Below are 17,688 nucleotides of genomic sequence, written 5' to 3'. Positions count from 1 at the left end.
AGAGAGAAGACTAAAGGAGGAAGATTACATTATTTGGGAAGAGAAATGAAGATAAGAGACAAAGAGAGAGAGAGAGAGGGAGAGAGAGTGAGAGAGACGGACACGATAAGAGAGAGAAAGAGAGAGAAAGAGAGAGATAAAGCACACAAAGAGAGACAGGGAGAGTAAATGGAAACAAACTTAATGGCTAGGAGGAGAAAGAAAGAGAGAGAAAAAAAGTGAGAGACAAAAAAACAGTAAGGAAAAACGAGAGACGGACAGGGTGAAGTAGAGAGAGAGAGGGAGAGAGAGAGGGAGAGGGAGAGGTAAGGTACACAGGGAGAGGCAAAGAGAGTTAAGAGGGGACGATTTTAGTGGTTCTCGCTGGCAGGAGGGACGCTGAGGGAGAAGATTCTACGGTAGTCAAGCTCAAGAGTGCGAAGGTCGACGCACTGTGCCTTGGCCTTGATCCCCAGAGAGGCGCAGGTCAGGTCATATTGGCAGGGGCAGTCACTGAAGTACACCTGTAGATAGATAAAGCATGTAATTAATCTTCCAGCCATTCCACTATACTCTTAGGAACAGAGATTGAAGTTTTTGAGTCTGGGTTCAAAAGAGGCGCATGGTTAACCCTCTCAGTACTAAGACGCGTTTCCTAGATAGATAGATAGATAGATAGATAGATAGATAGAGAGAGAGAGAGAGAGAGAGAGAGAGAGAGAGAGAGAGAGAGAGAGAGAGAGAGAGGTGAGTTTTTTGTTTTCCTTCTATTAATTGGTTTTGTCTCATTCTGAGTTTTTCTTTCATATTTTTTTCTTGTCTTAATCTCCTTATTATTCCTTGTTTCTTTCTCCTGTGGTTTAATGCTGTTTTTTTTAAATGTTGTTGTTGTTTTATTCATTCTCCTACTTCTTTTTCCTCGTCCTTCTCTTGTTTTTTTTCTCTTCTCCTTCTTCCTTAGTTGATCAAAACACATTTCCTATCAGTGTATGTGTCGCTAATCTGGTACTGTTTCTCTTTCTTCCTCCTCCTCCTCCTCCTCCTCCTCCTCCTCCTTCTCCTCCTCATTTACATCCTACAACAAACCTAACTCACAAAATCCCTAGCTTTACTCTCTCCTGCTACTGTTACTCCCCCTTCAGCGCCTTCTGCAGCAGTCTTACCCCACTGTTGATGTTCAGCATGAGAGGGGAGGCGTCACACACTTGGCCACGGGATCTTAGGGGCATGCAGTAAGCCTTGGAGGACAGCATAGGCCTAGCACAGCACTCGTCAGCACTGCAGTCAGACGCCGACCAACACACATTCCGAACTGGGTGTACACAGAAAGGGGAGTGAGTTAGCTGTGGGTGGGGTGAAGGAGGAGGAGGTAGAGGGGAGAAGGGAATAGGTAGGGAGTTGAGGAGTTATATTGAAGAAGTGGAGGAAAGGATAGCCGTTATTTGGGCAGGGAGAGGAGTGGGGTGGAGTGAGGGAGTTGGGGGGGTGAGTTAGTGTGGGAAGGGGGAAGAAATAGAGAGGGAGAGAAGGTGGAAGTGATTTAGTGAGGGGAAAATGGAGGGGAAGTGAGTTAAAAGGTTAGATCATGTTAGGTTAGGTTAGGTGAGGTTAGGTGTGTGTGTGTGTGAGAGAGAGAGAGAGAGAGAGAGAGAGAGAGAGAGAGAGAGAGAGAGAGAGAGAGAGAGAGAGAGAGAGAGAGAGAAAGAAAGCTCATTCCCACATACCTCTAGACCACCAGCTCGGCACCATCCTGTTGGCGACCCTCTTAGGCACAGCGCTGGTGGGGGAGGCGACCATCACCACCGCCAGCATCACCACCAGCCTCAGACACATCCACTCCTGCACCACCACCACCACCACCACCACCATGGACAGAGAGTAAGAGAGAGAGAGAATGTGTTAATTTTTTGAGTGACTTTTTAAGATGATATTTTGTACCTGTTTTTCTTTTCATCTATATTTTTTTTACCTAATTCCCCTTTTTTTCACCTCAATATTTTCTTTTTTCCCCTCAACTCTTATATTTGTACTTGTTTTCCCCTCATCTATATATTTTTTACCTATTTTCTTTTTCCCCTCACCTCCTAGTGTTTTCTTCTTCCCCTCACTTCCTTGTTCTTCCATGTGGTGAATGATGTGTCAGTTTCCTGTTAATTTAGCCTTCTCACCTGTTATGTTACCTGTATTTACGTGCTTTCCCCTCACTTTGTTACCTGTTCTCACGCTTATCACATTTACCTGTCCTGTTTCCCTCATTTGTTTGTCGTACCATATGTTTAACTACCTGCCTGTCACCTGTTTAGTTAGTCCCCTCATCTACCATATTTACCTGTCGTGTTTCTCCTTATCTGTTAATTCTTCCATCTATTCAAATGATCTGTTTATCACCTGTTTAATTTGTTCCCTCACCTGGCTGCCTCTCTTCTCAAAGCTTCACCTATTACCTCTTTTCTTAGTCCCCTTATCTATTCACTTCCCTATTTATCACCTCTTCAGTCACCCCTTCATACTTCACCTGTCTACCCTTCATTCCTCACCTGAGTGTTCATGCTTGCTGCTGGAGAGGTGAAAGGAGTGAGTCTTAACACTGAGCTGGTCAAAGCGCTTATGCCCACAACCCTGCATGTTGCCCCTTATATACTCGAGACCCCGTGACGTCATAGGGCGTAATGAGCGGTGATTGGCTGCTGATTGAGTGTGTTGATCCTCCCAGCCAATGACGGAGGAGAGTGGCTAAGACGGGGATGGAGTGCAGAGCTGATGAGTCAACAAGGAGATAAGGGAAGAAGAAAGGCGGAAAGGGAAAAGTGCAAAGGATAAGGAGACAGAGACAGAGGCCATGGAAAAGTGTGCATTAAGGAGCTTATGGGATTAGTGTATTGCCAAGAGAAGGAGGAGGAGGAGGAGGAGGAGGAGGAGGAAGAGGAGGAAGAGGAGGAATAGGAAGAAGAGCAGGAGTACTGTATAAACTTGGGAACAATAAAGTAAAGTACTAAATAAATAAATGATGCTGCACAATATAGCTAAAATTTGTTGCCAAGAGGAGGAGGAGGAGGAGGAGGAGGAGAAGGAGGAGGAGGAGGAGGAAGAGGAAGAGGAGGAAGAGCGGGAGATGTACTGTATAAACCTAGGAACAGTAAAACAAAATACTAGGCAACTAAATAAATGATAGTAGAGAAGTAGTTGAGCAAGATTTATTGACAAGAGAAGAAGTAGGAAGAGGAAGAAGAGGAGGAAGAGGAGAAAGAGGAGCAGGAGTACTATATAAACTTAGGAACAGTAAAGGAAAGTACTAGGAAACTAAATAAATGATAGTAGATAATGGAGGTAAAATTTATTGACAGGAGGAGGAGGAAGAAGAGGAGGAGGAAGAGGAAGAGGGGTAGGAGGAGGAGGTTGAGATGTACAATATAAACCAAGGAACAATAAAGTATCAGATAGAATGAAGAAAATAAATGATAATAAATGAATAGATAGATAAGCAGATAGATGAAAAAGATGCTTGTTTTCAAATCTGTGTGTAAAAATATCTAATGGTTTTCTTTCTTTTTATTTTTACATTTTCCTTCTCCACCTTCATTCTTTCCTTTTTTTTTCTCCTCGTCTTCTTCAATTGTAATTTTTTTTTATCTTTTCACTTTCCTTTCCACAATTTTCTCTTTCTTTTGATTCTCCTTTTTCTCCTACTTTTCCTCCCTTCTCTCTCCGTATTCTCCTTGTCTCTCATTTTCTCTTCTCTTCTTCCTTTTCCCTTTTTGTCCCCTTTTTCTTCCTTTCTCCATCTCAAAAATCCCCTTTTTCTCCTTTTTCTCTCCCTCTCTCCTTTTCTTTGCCTTACTCCCTATGTCTACTTTTTCTTCCTTCCTCACTCATCATCTCTTTTTTCCCCTTCTCCCTTCCCATCTCTCGTTTTCTGTATATACGTTCTTGACAATTAGACATAGGTAAATTTTTCGCGTCTCCTCGTATAAGCTTGGTGACTTCTTTTCAGTTTGCCTTGCGTTGTTGAGCTCCATTGTCAGTTATAGATAATTATTCAACTCTACCCTTGAAAGTATTGGTGCTTTTTGTTAACCCTTCAGTACCATGACGCGTTTCCATATTCCCTTCTGCTTACTATTTGGTGATTTTACACAACTTCAGAAATATATGTGAGGGGATTGAAATAGTGAAGACTGTGGCCATTAAATTTCTGACCTCCATAAACTCTTCCTAATGTCAATAAAATGGTCTTATCGTACACAAATCTCAAGGTAAAAATGTGTCCCAGAACTGAAGGGGTTAAGTGAGGAGGTGAAAGTATGCACTGGAGTAATCTTTTCTTGTGTTGTAAAGCTTTCATTTTGTGCTAGAGATAAATAATTTGAGTCTACCCTTTAAAATATGCAGTGCTTCTTGTTACGTGTGATTAAATAAGACTCTAGTTGAAGGTTCACGGGGTTTGAAGGGTGAAATAGAGTAGAATAGCCTTCCTTGAGTTCTAAAGCTTTAAATTTGTGCTGGAGGTAAATAAAAAAGAGTCAGCACTTTAAATTTGCAGTGCTTCTTGTTACGTGGGATTAAGTTAAGCCTTAAGATACGCGGGTTTTGAAGGATTAAGTGATATATAGTGGAGTAGCCTTTCTGTGTTCTAAGGCTTTCATTTTGTGTTGGAGGTAGATAATTTGAGTCTACCTTTTAAAATATGCAGTGCTTCTTGTTACGTGTGATTAAATAAGACTCTAGTTGAAGGTTCACGGGGTTTGAAGGGTGAAATAGAGTAGCATAGCCTTCCTTGAGTTCTAAAGCTCTTATTTTGTGCTGGAGATAAATAATTTGAGTCTACCCTTTAAAATATACAGTGCTTTTTTGTTACGTAAAGCTAAGATTAATAATTGAAGGTACATTAGTTTTGAAGAGTGAAATAGAGTAGTATAGCCTTTCCTTCTGTTCTAAAGGTCTAATTATGAGCTAGATAGAAGGAGAAAGGAATGAAATAGAGTAACAATGAAAAATGAAGGATAGCAAAGTAAAAAAGGAACAGGAAGAAGGACTAGAGGAGGAAGGAAGGAAGGAAAGGAGAGGAGAATATATAGATGGAGAAAATAAGTGAAATAGAACGGTGAGATGAAAATGAAGGAAGATAGCAAAGTAAAGAAGGAACAGAAAGGAGAGGAGAAAGGAAGAAAACGGGAGACGGAGAGGGAAAAGGAAGAAGAAAAGAGAAAATGAGGGGGAGGAAAAGAAAGAAAGTAGGGGGAAGGGAGGAAAACTATCAGAAAAGGAGAAGGAAAAGAAAAAAAGAATTATAGGAGGAATGGAAGAAAGGAAATAAGAATATACAGATGAAGAAAATGAAAACAAACATGACATTGCTACGAGTTATTATTATTATTATTTCTTTTCTTTTTTTTTTGGTTATTTTAATAATTTCCTAATTCATCGACTCATTTCTCCTTCTTTACGTTAATATTCTCATCCATTTATGCAATCATGTGTTCATTTACTCGTATGTTTATAATTTTATTAGTTTATTATTAAAGATACGTAATACAGTCTTTTATTAATTTTCTACTGTGTGTGTGTGTGTGTAATTCACTGTTTGATCTGCTGCAGTCTCTGATGAGACAGCCAGACGTTACCCTACGGAACGAGCTCAGAGCTCATTATTTCCGATCTTCGGATAAGCCTGAGACCAGGCACACACCACACACCGGGACAACAAGGTCACAACTCCTCGATTTACATCCCGTACCTACTCACTGCTAGGTGAACAGGGGCTACACGTGAAAGGAGATACACCCAAATATCTCCACCCGGCCGGGGAATCGAACCCCGGTCATCTGGCTTGTGAAGCCAGCGCTCTAACCACTGAGCTACCGGGCCGTGTGTGTGTGTGTGTGTGTGTGTGTGTGTGTGTGTGTACCCGCCACTACGCACGCCATTCACTCATTCATCACCGGCTTTCGTAATTTGAGCGTAAGAGAGAGACAGACGGAAAAAAAAAATGGGGACAGTGATGTAATGTTTTCACTTTTACATCAGTACCCGCCTTGGCAGTCCCGGCGGTAGAAAACGGGATGTCTGCTGTCTAATGAGGCGGAAGTGTGTGGTGGTGGTGGTGGTGGTGGTGGTGGTGGTGGTGGTGCTTAAAAGAATGAGTTATTATTGTAGTTATTATTGTTGTTATTATCATCACCATTATTCTCTTCCCTTTTTCTCCTTTTTGTCTTTCTCCTCTTCCTCTCTCTCTTTCTCTTTCTCTTCACCATCTTCGTTATCATCATCACCATCATCATCTTCCTACAAAACGATGAAAATGGAAGAAAGAGAGAGAAAAAGGAGAGAAATAGAGGCAAAAGATGAGAGAGAGAGAGAGAGAGAGAGAGAGAGAGAGAGAGAGAGAGAGAGAGAGAGAGAGAGAGAGAGGAAATAAGATCCAGAAAAAGATGTGAGAGGGGAGAGAAAAAGGAGGGAAGGTTTAGAGGGAGAGAGGGAAGAGGAGGAGGAGGAGGAGGGGGGGGAGTAGGTGTCATTGGAGAGAGAGGGAGAGGGAGAGGCTGCGTGTGTGAGAGAGTGCCTTAAATATAGACACTACCGTCAGAGAGAGAGAGAGAGAGAGAGAGAGAGAGAGAGAGAGAGAGAGAGAAAGGTGCCTATATGCATGGCCCTCAAGACAGTGCCAACCCACCGTCCGTTGCTGCACCATCACCTCTTCCTCCTCCTCCTCCACCTCCTCCTTTTCCTCCTGCTCTTCCTCCTCATCCTCTTCTTCCTCTTGCTCTTCCTCGCTTCGCTACAGCCAAAATATTTTACAAACGTGTGTGCAGCAAGGAAAAAAAATAGCGTGTGTATTTTTTTGCGTGCGTGTGCGTGTGTGCGTGTGCAGGTGTGTAGGGGAGAAGGAATGAAGGAGTGAAGGAGTGAAGGAGTCTCGGTTACAGTGTCTCAGTGCTATAGGGACGTGCAGGACCCTCTAGGAGTCTGCAAGAGGCTTCATAAATCTTCAAGAATATTCAAGAGCCCCAAGATTCTTCAAAAAAAGCATTCAAGATACTTCAAAAAGGATCCAGGAATCTTAAAAAAAAAAAAATTCTGGATTCTTCAAAAGGATTCAGAAGTCTTCAAAAAGAATTCAAGCATTTTCAAGAATTTCTAAACGTTTTCAGGAACCTTCAGGAGTTTTCAAAAGCCTTCAGGAGTCCTTAAGAACCTCGTAAGCGTCCCAAGCAGGAGTACATTAGCAATTACGACTCTTAATAGGATAAGCCTTCCCCAACCACCATCCTGCACCAGCCTTACCCTCAGCCTGCAGGAGCCTTGAGAGAGAGCCTACACAGATCAACAAAACTTTCACCAGCCTGCAGTGAGCTTGATAGCGTGTACCTGCCAGCCTGTACTTACTTACACCTGCCTACTTCATCCTGCGCCAGAGAAGTTTACAGCTCACCTAACAGTCTGCCACATGAATAACAGCCTGCAACAAAGCCTACACAGTCTACAGCGAGAGTTTACACAGCCACATCTACGCCAGCAGCCTGCGAGGTAGTTTACACTAACCTGCCACGGAGTTTACATCAGTCTGCTGAGAATTTATGATTTTTTGAGCTTTATAAAGTTGAGAGAAGAAGATTTTGTGTGTGTGTGTGACAAAAGGAGAACTATTTTTTTTCAAGTATTATTAGGAGTACTGGGGGAGAGAAAGGAGGAGAGGGAAAGGAAAGTAAGAAGGAAGGAAGAGAGGAAATAGATTACAAAGAACCGCCAAGAAATACGTGAAGAGGAAGAAAGAAATAATTGATATTTGGTGATAAGGGAAAAAAGGAGAAAGGAAGAGAAAAATAAGGGAAAAATAAGGATAAGAAAGAAAAGAATCAGCGAGGACGTTAGATAAAAAAAAAAGAGATTGTAAAAAAGGAAATAGAAAGTGAAAACAAAAAGTACATTTACGAGAACAAAACAAAAAAGAGGAAGAAAAAAAAAGAGATAAAAAAGAGAGGAAAAAAACTGAAAAAATAAAACAATAAGAAAGATAACGAAACAAAACATTTATTAAGACCTACGGACAAACAACAAGCAAACAAAATAAATAAATAAAAATAAATAAACAAAACAGATTGCTAATTTATCAAGAGTCTGTCACCACCACCACCACCACCACCACCACCACCACCACAACCATCAAATAGAGACCAGAAATACAGCAAGAATTCACAGCAACGTGATAATAAACAGCATCACAGCAAATCCAGAATCACATTAAGAATTCACAGCAACGCTACAGCAGAGGATACAAAAAATAAATGAATGAATAAACAGCATCACAGCATCACAGCAAAACTACGGAATTATTTAGACAAGACACGATACGCTGAGAGGAAAAAAGAAGACACACCACCTCTATCAGTGTATCCTCGTGTCACTGTATCACTGTGTCACTGTATCACTGTGTTGCAGCCTCGTTTTCAGCACCAGTGGAAAAAAATATCAAAAAGTGACTCATAATTTTTTCCTTTTTAATTTTGTTTTTTAAGAGGAAGACAGACAGACACACAGACAGACAGACAAAGAGGAAAAAAGGAAGAGGACAACACAACGACACGCTAATCCCTTGAGTTCACAGCAAAGCCCTTATCTCCTCCTCCTCCTCCTCCTCCTCCTCCTCCTCCTCCTCCTCCTCGTCCTCCTCCTCCTCCTGCAATCAAGTCTCAGCGAGGAAGAGTGAGGTAAGTCTAGTCTACTCTCTCTCTCTCTCTCTCTCTCTCTCTCTCTCTCTCTCTTTTTAGTGCCTCCAAAGTTGCCGCTTCTTTTGTTTATTTTTCTTGGTTGGGAGAGAAAGAAGGAGGGAGGGAGGGAGGGAGGGAGAGAAGCTAAGAGGAGGAGGAGGAGGAGGAGAAGGAGGAAGAAGATTAAACTGGTGATTGTGTAAGGAAAGAAGAGAGAGAGAGAGAGAGAGAGAGAGAGAGAGAGAGAGAGAGAGAGAGAGAGAGAGTAGTAAGGATAATGTAAAATCCAAGCTTGTTTACACGTGCTAGGTAACATGTCAGTTCTCCGCTTTGTTTGTTTACATCAGCTGATCTTCCCTCCATTACCACTGGGAACGAGAGAGAGAGAGAGAGAGAGAGAGAGAGAGAGAGAGAGAGAGAGAGAGAGAGAGAGAGAGAGAGCATTCAATAAGGTTACAATGGTTAATAGAGTTTTGTTAGTATTTGATTGCCTTCTTAAGAGTCAAACGAAATCTTGTAATGTATTTGGGAACTGAATCATTTTTTCATAACCACGAGGCAAACACCATTCACTGTTTCTTCTCATAGGTAGATAGATAAATAGATAGATAGATAGATAGATAGATAGATAGATAGATAGAGAGATAGATAGATAGAAAGATAGATAAATAAATAGATAACTAGATAAAGAAACTTAAAGATAGATAAACAGATAGATAGGTAGATAGAGTGATAGACAGACAGACAGAAAGATAGAAAAGTAAATAGAAAAGTTGATAGATAGATAGATAGATAGATAGATAGAATAATACTGCCTTCTCCACACAACGCACACACGCACACACACACACACACCTTCACTGTCTCTGCCTGTCTATAACCCTTTCCTAAATTCCTAGTCACATTTTTTCTTTCAAGTCTTTTTATCAGCTCACTTGGCATCGTTCTTAAGCTTCTCCCTTCCTCCCTCCAGCACTCTGTTGGCCACGAGGACACATGAGACTCGCCTGTAGGTTTCACTCGACTGTTTCTTGAAGGATTAGTACAAGAATAACTGGGATGTGCTTAGATAATATTAGATTCTTTTATGCTTATCTATTTGACTTGTTTTTGTAGGTTTTAGTTGAGTGTCTCTTGAAGGATTAGTAAAAGGAGAACTGGGATGTACGCAGATGGTACTAGATTCTTTTATGCTTAGCTATTTGGCTTGTTTTTGTAGGTTTTAGTTGAGTGTCTCTTGAAGGATTAGTGAAAGAATAGCTGGGATGTGTTTAAGTAATATTAGATGTTTTTTTTTGTCTATTTGTCTTCTGTGCGTGATAGTCTTATAAACGTGATCGTGAGTGAAACAAGAAAAGAAAATGTTAACTTGTGGGTGTTTTTTTTTCAATGTTTGTGGGTTATAAGTTAAGGAAGAAAAGTTGTAAAAAAATGTCTTGGATAATATTAGACATTTATGTTTTTTTTTTTTTTTTTACATATTTGTGTAGGGAAAAAAAAAAAACGAATAAAAAGTGAAGTTAGGTAAGCACGATAACTCACACATATATTTTTTTTAGGTCAGCTCTCTCTCTAGCACCTTCATTCCAAACCAACTATAAAGAGAACGAAAAAATAATAACGAAAACTTGAATATTTTAACCCCTACAGTACTATGACGCGTTTCCACATTCATTCTGGTGATTATTTGGTGATTCTATATAGCTTCAAAAACTCACGTGGAGGATTAAATTAGTGAAAACTCTGGCCATTAATCTTCTGACCTCTATAGATCGTTCTTAATGTAAATAAAACCGTCTAATCACACCCAAACCTCATGATAAAGATGCACTCCAGTACTGAAGGGGTTAAAATGTTATCTCACAGTAACTCAAACCATTTCTATTCCAGCACTATGGAGGTCAGAAGATTAATGGCCACAGTCTTCACTATTTTAACCCTTTCAGTGCTGGGACACATTATTTCCTTGAGATTTATGTACGATTAGACCATTTTATTGACATTAGGAAGGGTCTATGGAGGTCAGAAGATTAATGGCCACAGTCTTCACTATTCTAACCCTTTCAGTACTGGGACACAATTTTACCTTGAGATTTATGTACGATTAGACCATTTTATTGACATTAGGAAGGGTCTATGGAGGTCAGAAGATTAATGGCCACAGTCTTCACTATTTTAACCATTTGAATACTGGGACACATTTTTACCTCGAGATTTATGTACGATTAGACCATTTTATTGACATTAGGAAGGGTCTATGGAGGTCAGAAGATTAATAGCCACAGTCTTCACTATTTTAATCTTCACATAAGGTTTTGAAGCTGAATGAAATCACTAAATACTATGACTATGGAAACGCGTCATGGTACTGAAGGGAATTAAGAAATAGAGAAAAAAATGAAGGTAGTGATGAACAGACACATTAATTAGAGATGCAAAAAGAAATTGACGTCAACATCCTGAACACTTCCCCAAAAATAACTGAAGAAAATATCACAGGAAAGAAAAAAAAAAGGTGAATAATGTTTTCAGTCCATCCTCTTAATCTTTTCCGTTTACTTAAGAGAGAGGAGAAAAAAAAAAGGATAAAAATAGCGATAAACAAACATGATAACTCAGAATCTTAGGCAAACATCCGCTGCTCCTCTTAAAACAAAAAGTAAAGCAAGAGAAAGAGAGAAAACAAAAGCCACTAAATTAAAAAGAAAAAAGAACGAAAAGGGAAAGAAAGGAGAACGTAAAATTATGTTAGAAAAAGGAGAAAAATTAGAAAGAAAAAAAAAACGAGCAGGAGAGAAAAAAATAGTAGATACAAAAGAAAAAAAAGTTAGAGAAAGAAAGAAAGGGAAAGAATAAGAAAACAAAGAAGAAGAAAAAGACAGAAAAACGTGAAATAATGTTTTAAAAAGAGGAGGAAGAATTGACAAGAGAAAAATTAGAGAAAGAACAAAACAATGAATAACAAGCAAAAAGAGAGAAAGAAGAAGAAAAGAAAGAAAAACGTAAATAATGTAAGAAAATAGAGAAAGAAAAGAAATAAAGTAGAGTAAGAGAGAGAAAGGGAAAAAACACTAAATGAAAATAAGAAAGAAAAAGAAAAAAAAGAAAAACAGGAAATAACGTAAGAAAAGAAATAATTGAAAAGAAAAAAAAAACATGTATGAATGAAAAGAAAAAAAAACTAACCAACCTTGAAATAATGTAAGTATAAAAAAAAGAAAAAAAAAACACTAGGTATGAAGAGAAACTAAAAATAAAAGAGAGAGAGAAAAAGAATTGAAAAAAAGAGAGAAATAATTTGGAACCCTGGGCCGTGTACCTTCACCTGGCTCTCCCATATACCCTGCATGGTGCCCCTCAGTCCCCTACTCCCTCAGTCACCTCGCAGCCAGGAAGGGGAGAGGATGTAGTGCGCAGGTTCCGGTGTGCCTTGGGTAGTGGTGGGTGAAGTGAGTAGCTCCTGTGAACCGCCAAGAGATGATTCATGAAGAGCTGATGAGTCAATTGAGAGCCAGTGAGGAGTGGGCAGGGTGCTTCAAGGAGAGAGGAAAAGACTTGGTTTGCAATAGATTGTAACTTTTAATGCGAAAAATAAAGAAAAATGGTGATTCTTGATATAAAAATAACTTGGTTTGAAATAAATTTTGTTCTGATACGAAAAGTAAAGAAAAGGTGATTCTTGGTATGAAAAAAACAACAACTTGGTTTGGAATAAATTTACTTTTAATAGGAGAAAAAAAGATGGTTCTTGGTATAGAAATAACTTGGTTTGAGTTAAATTCAACTTTTAATGCGAAAAATAAAGAAAATGGTGATTCTTGATATATAAATAACTCGGTTTGAATTGGATTTAACTTTTAATGCGAAAAATAAAGAAAACGGTGACTTTTGGTATGAAAAAAAAAAACTTGATCTGAAATAGATTTACTTTTGATACGAAGGAAAAAAAATGTGGTTCTTGATACATAAAATCAACTTGGTTTGAAATAAATTTACTTTTAATACGAAAAATAAAGAAAACGGTGATTCTTGGTATGAACAAAATCTTGGCTTGAAGTCGACTTAACTTTAATTGAAAAAAAAAAAAAAAAACCCTGATATAAAAATAGATAAATAAATAAACTGGTTGATTAAAAAAAGACGATTTGAATTTATTTAATGCAGGAGAGACAACTGGCCAAGGGCAACAAAAAATGAGAAAGAAAGGACCTACTGGGCTGCCAGTTCCCTTAAAGGTCAAGTGAGTTATCCAAAATTTCGGGATAAATGTCTTGAAATCTTTATCTTTTAACGAGCCAAAGATAAAAGAGGAGAAAAATAAAGTCTTGTTGTTTAAAGAAGTGGTGATATGAAACCTTATCATTTATTATCTGTTACTGACTTGTTTTATCTCTGTCACCAATGAAATGACTTTATCTCTTAACGAACTGAAGAGAAAAAAGGAAAAAAAAAAGTCTTGCAGTTTGAGGAGGTGATAATATGAAACCTTATCATTTATTATCTATTATTTATTTTCTATTATCTATTATCTATTACTTATCATCTATCACTTATTTATTATTCATTTATCATCTATTATCGACGTGGCTTTATCTCTGTCACAAAAGAAATATCAATCTCTATTTCAAAACTCTGTGGTGAAGCTAAACTTTTCTTCCAGTCTTTCATTTTTATTTGTCAGATTTGAAACAACTTTATCTTGACCACGGTGAATAAATAATAGTAAATAATAAATAAAAGCTGGTCATTTTAAAACGTCATGATTCAAACTTAATTTCTGGCCTTTTATATCAATCAGCACGATTTGAAATAGGTTTATCCTCACCACGAACAATGAATATAAAGAAAATAACAAACTATTTCAATACATGACGACTAGAAACTAGATTCCAACCTTTTTTTAAGATATTTGACGCATTTTTCACTCTCCAACAAAAGACGTAAAAACTAAATCTCATTACATAATATAGTAACTAAAAAATATCGACAATGAATAAGAAATGAAAAAAAAACAACCGTCTTTTTCAATGCATGGTGACTTCAAACTATATTCCAACTTTTTTTCTTTTTTTTTAACAGGCTTGATATAATTTTTGCTCTCAAACAAAACACACATAAAAACACTCCTTGAAAAACTCAGTAACTCAAAAATCTTCACCACGAACCATTTTTTAAAGAGATTTTTAATATATTTGACATTATTTTCTGTCTTTCTCTCCAGCAAAACACACACATAAGAAAACTCATTTAAAACACACACTAACTCAAAAACTTTATTAAAAACATTTCTTTAATAGCTTTAACAATTTTCTCTCTTCAACAACAAAAAAAAAAAAAAAGGCAAAAAATTGAGTTCGTAACATTTCATTAATAGATTTGGCACAATTTTCACCCTTCAGCAAAACACACACAGAAAAAAAAAAAAAATCATTCTTGAAACACAGTAACTCAAAAACATTACTTGTAACATTCAATTTATAGATTTGGCATAATTTTCCCTCTCTCTCCAACAAAACACACGTAAAAAGAACCCATTTAAAACACACAGTAACTCAAAAACTTTATTTCAAAACATTTTCTTAATAGATTTGACAATTTTCCCTCTCCAACGAAAAAAGAAAAAAAGCAGAATTCGAAAAACTAAATTGGTAACATTTCTTTAATATAATTCCACCTAATTTTTCACCCTTCAACAAAACACACATAAGAAAAACAATAATAAAAAAAAAAAAAACAGCAACACCACACTAATTTAAACCAGAATGAATCACAAACTTTACTCCCTCCATTGCAAATAAAACTTTATATTCACGGTCCCTTTATCATTCCACAGCCATTTGTAAAGCTTGAATCTTTCTGAGGCACCCTGTGAGTACTTTTGTGATAAACTGTGCTGTGACAAGGAAAAAGAGAGGAAAAATTGAATAAAAAGCAAGAGGAAGAAAAACGAAAAAAAAGAAAGAGAAGAGAAGAGGAAAAAAAAAAATTAAGAGGCCAGTGTGTTTTCTTGCTTTTGTTTTTCTTATTCATTTTTTTTTTTTTATTAGTTTCTTTTAGTTTGAGTTTTTTCCTTGTGTGGTTCATTCTATTATTGCTCTCTCTCTCTCTCTCTCTCTCTCTCTCTCTCTCTCTCTCTCTCTCTCTCTCTCTCTCTCTCTCTCTCTCTCTCTCTCTCTCTCCTTTAGTATGATATAGGGCAGCGGGACAGAAAAGGACAAGAATAAGTGTTTATCTGGGTTAGGATGCCCAGAGAGAGAGAGAGAGAGAGAGAGAGAGAGAGAGAGAGAGAGAGAGAGAGAGAGAGAGAGAGAGAAGAGAGATGTGTGTGTGTGTGTGTGTGTGTGTGTGTGTGTGTGTGTGTGTGTGTGTGTGTGTAGGTTTCTATCTGTCTGCCTATTTTTTGTATGTATTTTGGTCTGTCTGTCTGGCTGGCTGTCTGGCTGTCTGGCTGGCTGGCTGTCTGTCTGTCTTTCTGTCTGTCTGTCTGCCCGTCTGTCTGTTTATATATATTGTATTGTTTGATTGTTGAAAGGATCTCTCTCTCTCTCTCTCTCTCTCTCTCTCTCTCTCTCTCTCTATGTTGGCGCGTGTCCTCTTCCGTCGCCCGACACACACACACACACACACACACACACACACACACACACAGTTAACCAGGAGTGTGGGGGATGCCAGAATGTTGGGCCTTAACTTGGCAGCCTCACCACAACCATCACCACCACCACCACCACCACCACCGTCTCGTTATTTTTTTGTTTTCTTTTAACTTTCCTCTCTTCATAAGTTCCATTTTTATTTTCGTTTTGTTTTCCTTTCCTTTCTTCTTCTCTTCTGTTTTCTTATCTTTTATCTGTTCATTTATTTTGTTTATATTCGTACTTCCTGTTCGAGTTGGCGATTTCATTTTGCTTACGTCAGTTTTTGTTGTTTGTTTTTAGTGTTGTTTGTGGGATTAAAGGTCTGATGTCATTGGTCTTATCTCTCTCTCTCTCTGTGTGTGTGTGTGTGTGTGTGTGTGTGGCTATCAGTCTATTTATATCTCTCTCTACGTATCTCTATGTATCTATTCATGTCTTTCTTTCCTTCTTTCTGTTTTTTTTTTTATGATCCATCTCCTGTTCTCTTTCTTTAAACTCTCTCTCTCTCTCTCTCTCTCTCTCTCTCTCTCTCTCTGTGTGTGTGTGTGTGTGTGTGTGTGTGTGTGTGTGTGTGTGTGTGTGCGCGCGCGTGGCTCTAGTTAACGCTGTAAGTATTTCTAAAGATGCTTTTACGGTTATAGAGACAGATTAAATAGATATCCCCATTAGTAATAGCCAAAACAGTCTAGAGAACTTGGCTAAAGCTTTCTGTGGCCTTTGGAAATAGTCGTGGTGGGGAGATGAAAATTTTCAGTGATTTTTACAGTTCTAGAGACAGATTAACAAGATTTCCACACTACCAACAGCAACAACTGCCTAGAAACCCGGCCAATCATCTTGTGGCCTTGGAAAACAGTCTTGATGAAGTTACATATACTTTTAATGGTGTTTTTTTACGATTCTAGTGACAAATTAACTAGATCTTCACACTACCAACAGCAAAAAAGAATCTAGAGAATATGTCTAATAATCTCCGTGGCCTTGGAAAATAGTTGTGAAGTTACAGATGTTTTTTTGTGGTGTTTTTTTTTTCGGTTCTAGTGACAGATTAATAAGATTTCTACATTATCAAAAGAAGAAAAGTCTGGAGCCAATCATCTCTGCGACCTTGGAAAAACAGTCGTGGTGGGGTCATATATATTTTTATTTATTTATTTTTTTTACGGTTCTAGTGACATTAATAAGATTTCTACATAATCAAGAAGGGAAAATGCTAGAAAAAACCGTCCAATCATCTCTGTAGCCTTTGAAAATAGTCGTGGTGATCGAGAGAGAGAGAGAGAGAGAGAGAGAGAGAGAGAGAGAGAGAGAGAGAGAGAGATGTTCAGAATTTGGGCCACACTAAGTCACTCTTGTTCTTCACGCCCCATTAAGAGCTGCCCTCCCTGTGCCCTCCCTGTAGAGTATCGCCCTTCACTTGCTCTCCGATTTATTCCTCGTCTGGCAGGCCTGACTCGCTGGCTGGCTCATATTGTTCTATGGAGAGAGAGAGAGAGAGAGAGAGAGAGAGAGAGAGTGTGTATGTATTGGAGTTTTCACCATGACGCGTTTCCATATTCACTCTGCTTACTATTTGGTGATTTTATAGAGCTTCAGAAACTCACGGGGGGGATTAGAATAGTGAAGACCGTGGCCATTAATCTTCTGACCTCCATAGACCCTTCCTAATGTCAATAAAATGGTCTAATGGTACACAAATCTCAAGGTAAAAATGTGTCCCAGTACTGAAGGGATTTAGCCTCTGTAGAATAGTTTAAATAAAAGAAAAAAAATCCCTTAATCTTTCAACGCATAATGATTCCACTTAGCAACTCCCTCGATTGAAGAAGCAACAGTATTTAGCACCAACATCCAACATTCAGTTTGACTCGTAAGAATGTTTGTGTCCAGTAGTGTCAGTGGGAGAGTTATACTGAGAGTGCGTCATTAAATTTTCCTGGTTTCTCTAGTCAAGTTTAAGTCATCATTTCATTCAGTAACTCAGCAAACAACTGTCTCTTAGCACCACCATTCACTGTGTCTCGTAAGAAAGTGTGTGTGTGTGTGTGTGTGTGTGTGTGTGTGTGTGTGTGTGTGTGTGTGTGTGTGTGTGTGTGTGTGTGTGTGTGTGTGTGTGCGTGTGTGTGTGCGCCAGTGGAAGGATTTAACCAAGCGTACATAATTGATTTTTTTTCCTGTCTCCTTTACTTTTGTCGTATTTTCAATCAGTAACCCAACAAACAACGATCTCTTAGCACCACCATTCACTACGACTTTTAAGGAAGTGTGTGTAAGTGTGCATCATTGAAATTTCCTATCCCCTTTCCTTTTATCGTATTTCCATTCAGTAACTCAACACACAACAGACTCTTAGCATCAATATCCAC

The 17,688-nt window shown here is 38.4% G+C and overlaps 2 protein-coding genes across 10 annotated transcripts in view; one reads left to right on the top strand and one right to left on the bottom strand.

Annotated features, from left to right (window-relative positions):
• Positions 1–40: 40 nt before the first annotated feature.
• On the bottom strand, positions 41–2,585 carry LOC123501886 (prokineticin Bm8-d-like). The gene is made up of 4 exons (XM_045250940.1): positions 2,517–2,585; positions 1,704–1,818; positions 1,143–1,291; positions 41–503 (listed from the first exon to the last, which is right to left on the bottom strand). Exons 1-4 carry the CDS (start codon positions 2,526–2,528, stop codon positions 351–353), a joined length of 429 nt encoding a protein of 142 aa, XP_045106875.1. The 5' UTR covers positions 2,529–2,585; the 3' UTR covers positions 41–350.
• A 5,414-nt stretch (positions 2,586–7,999) lies between these two features.
• LOC123501881 (mucin-5AC-like) overlaps positions 8,000–17,688 on the top strand; it is a 32,220-nt gene continuing 22,531 nt past the window's right edge. For 4 of the 9 annotated variants that reach the window (XM_045250935.1, XM_045250930.1, XM_045250933.1 and 1 more), the window contains exon 1: positions 8,000–8,684. The gene's annotated coding sequence lies outside the window, so the exon portion shown is untranslated. Of the gene's footprint in view, positions 8,685–11,923; positions 12,134–14,517; positions 14,678–17,688 lie in introns of those variants that run through there. The other 5 variants (XM_045250931.1, XM_045250934.1, XM_045250928.1 and 2 more) reach the window with 4 other exon arrangements.

Source organism: Portunus trituberculatus, chromosome 10, assembly GCF_017591435.1.
Source record: "Portunus trituberculatus isolate SZX2019 chromosome 10, ASM1759143v1, whole genome shotgun sequence".
Lineage (NCBI taxonomy): Eukaryota > Metazoa > Arthropoda > Malacostraca > Decapoda > Portunidae > Portunus > Portunus trituberculatus.
Note: the sequence above shows the minus strand (reverse complement) of the source record. Positions and strands in the feature narration are given on the sequence as shown.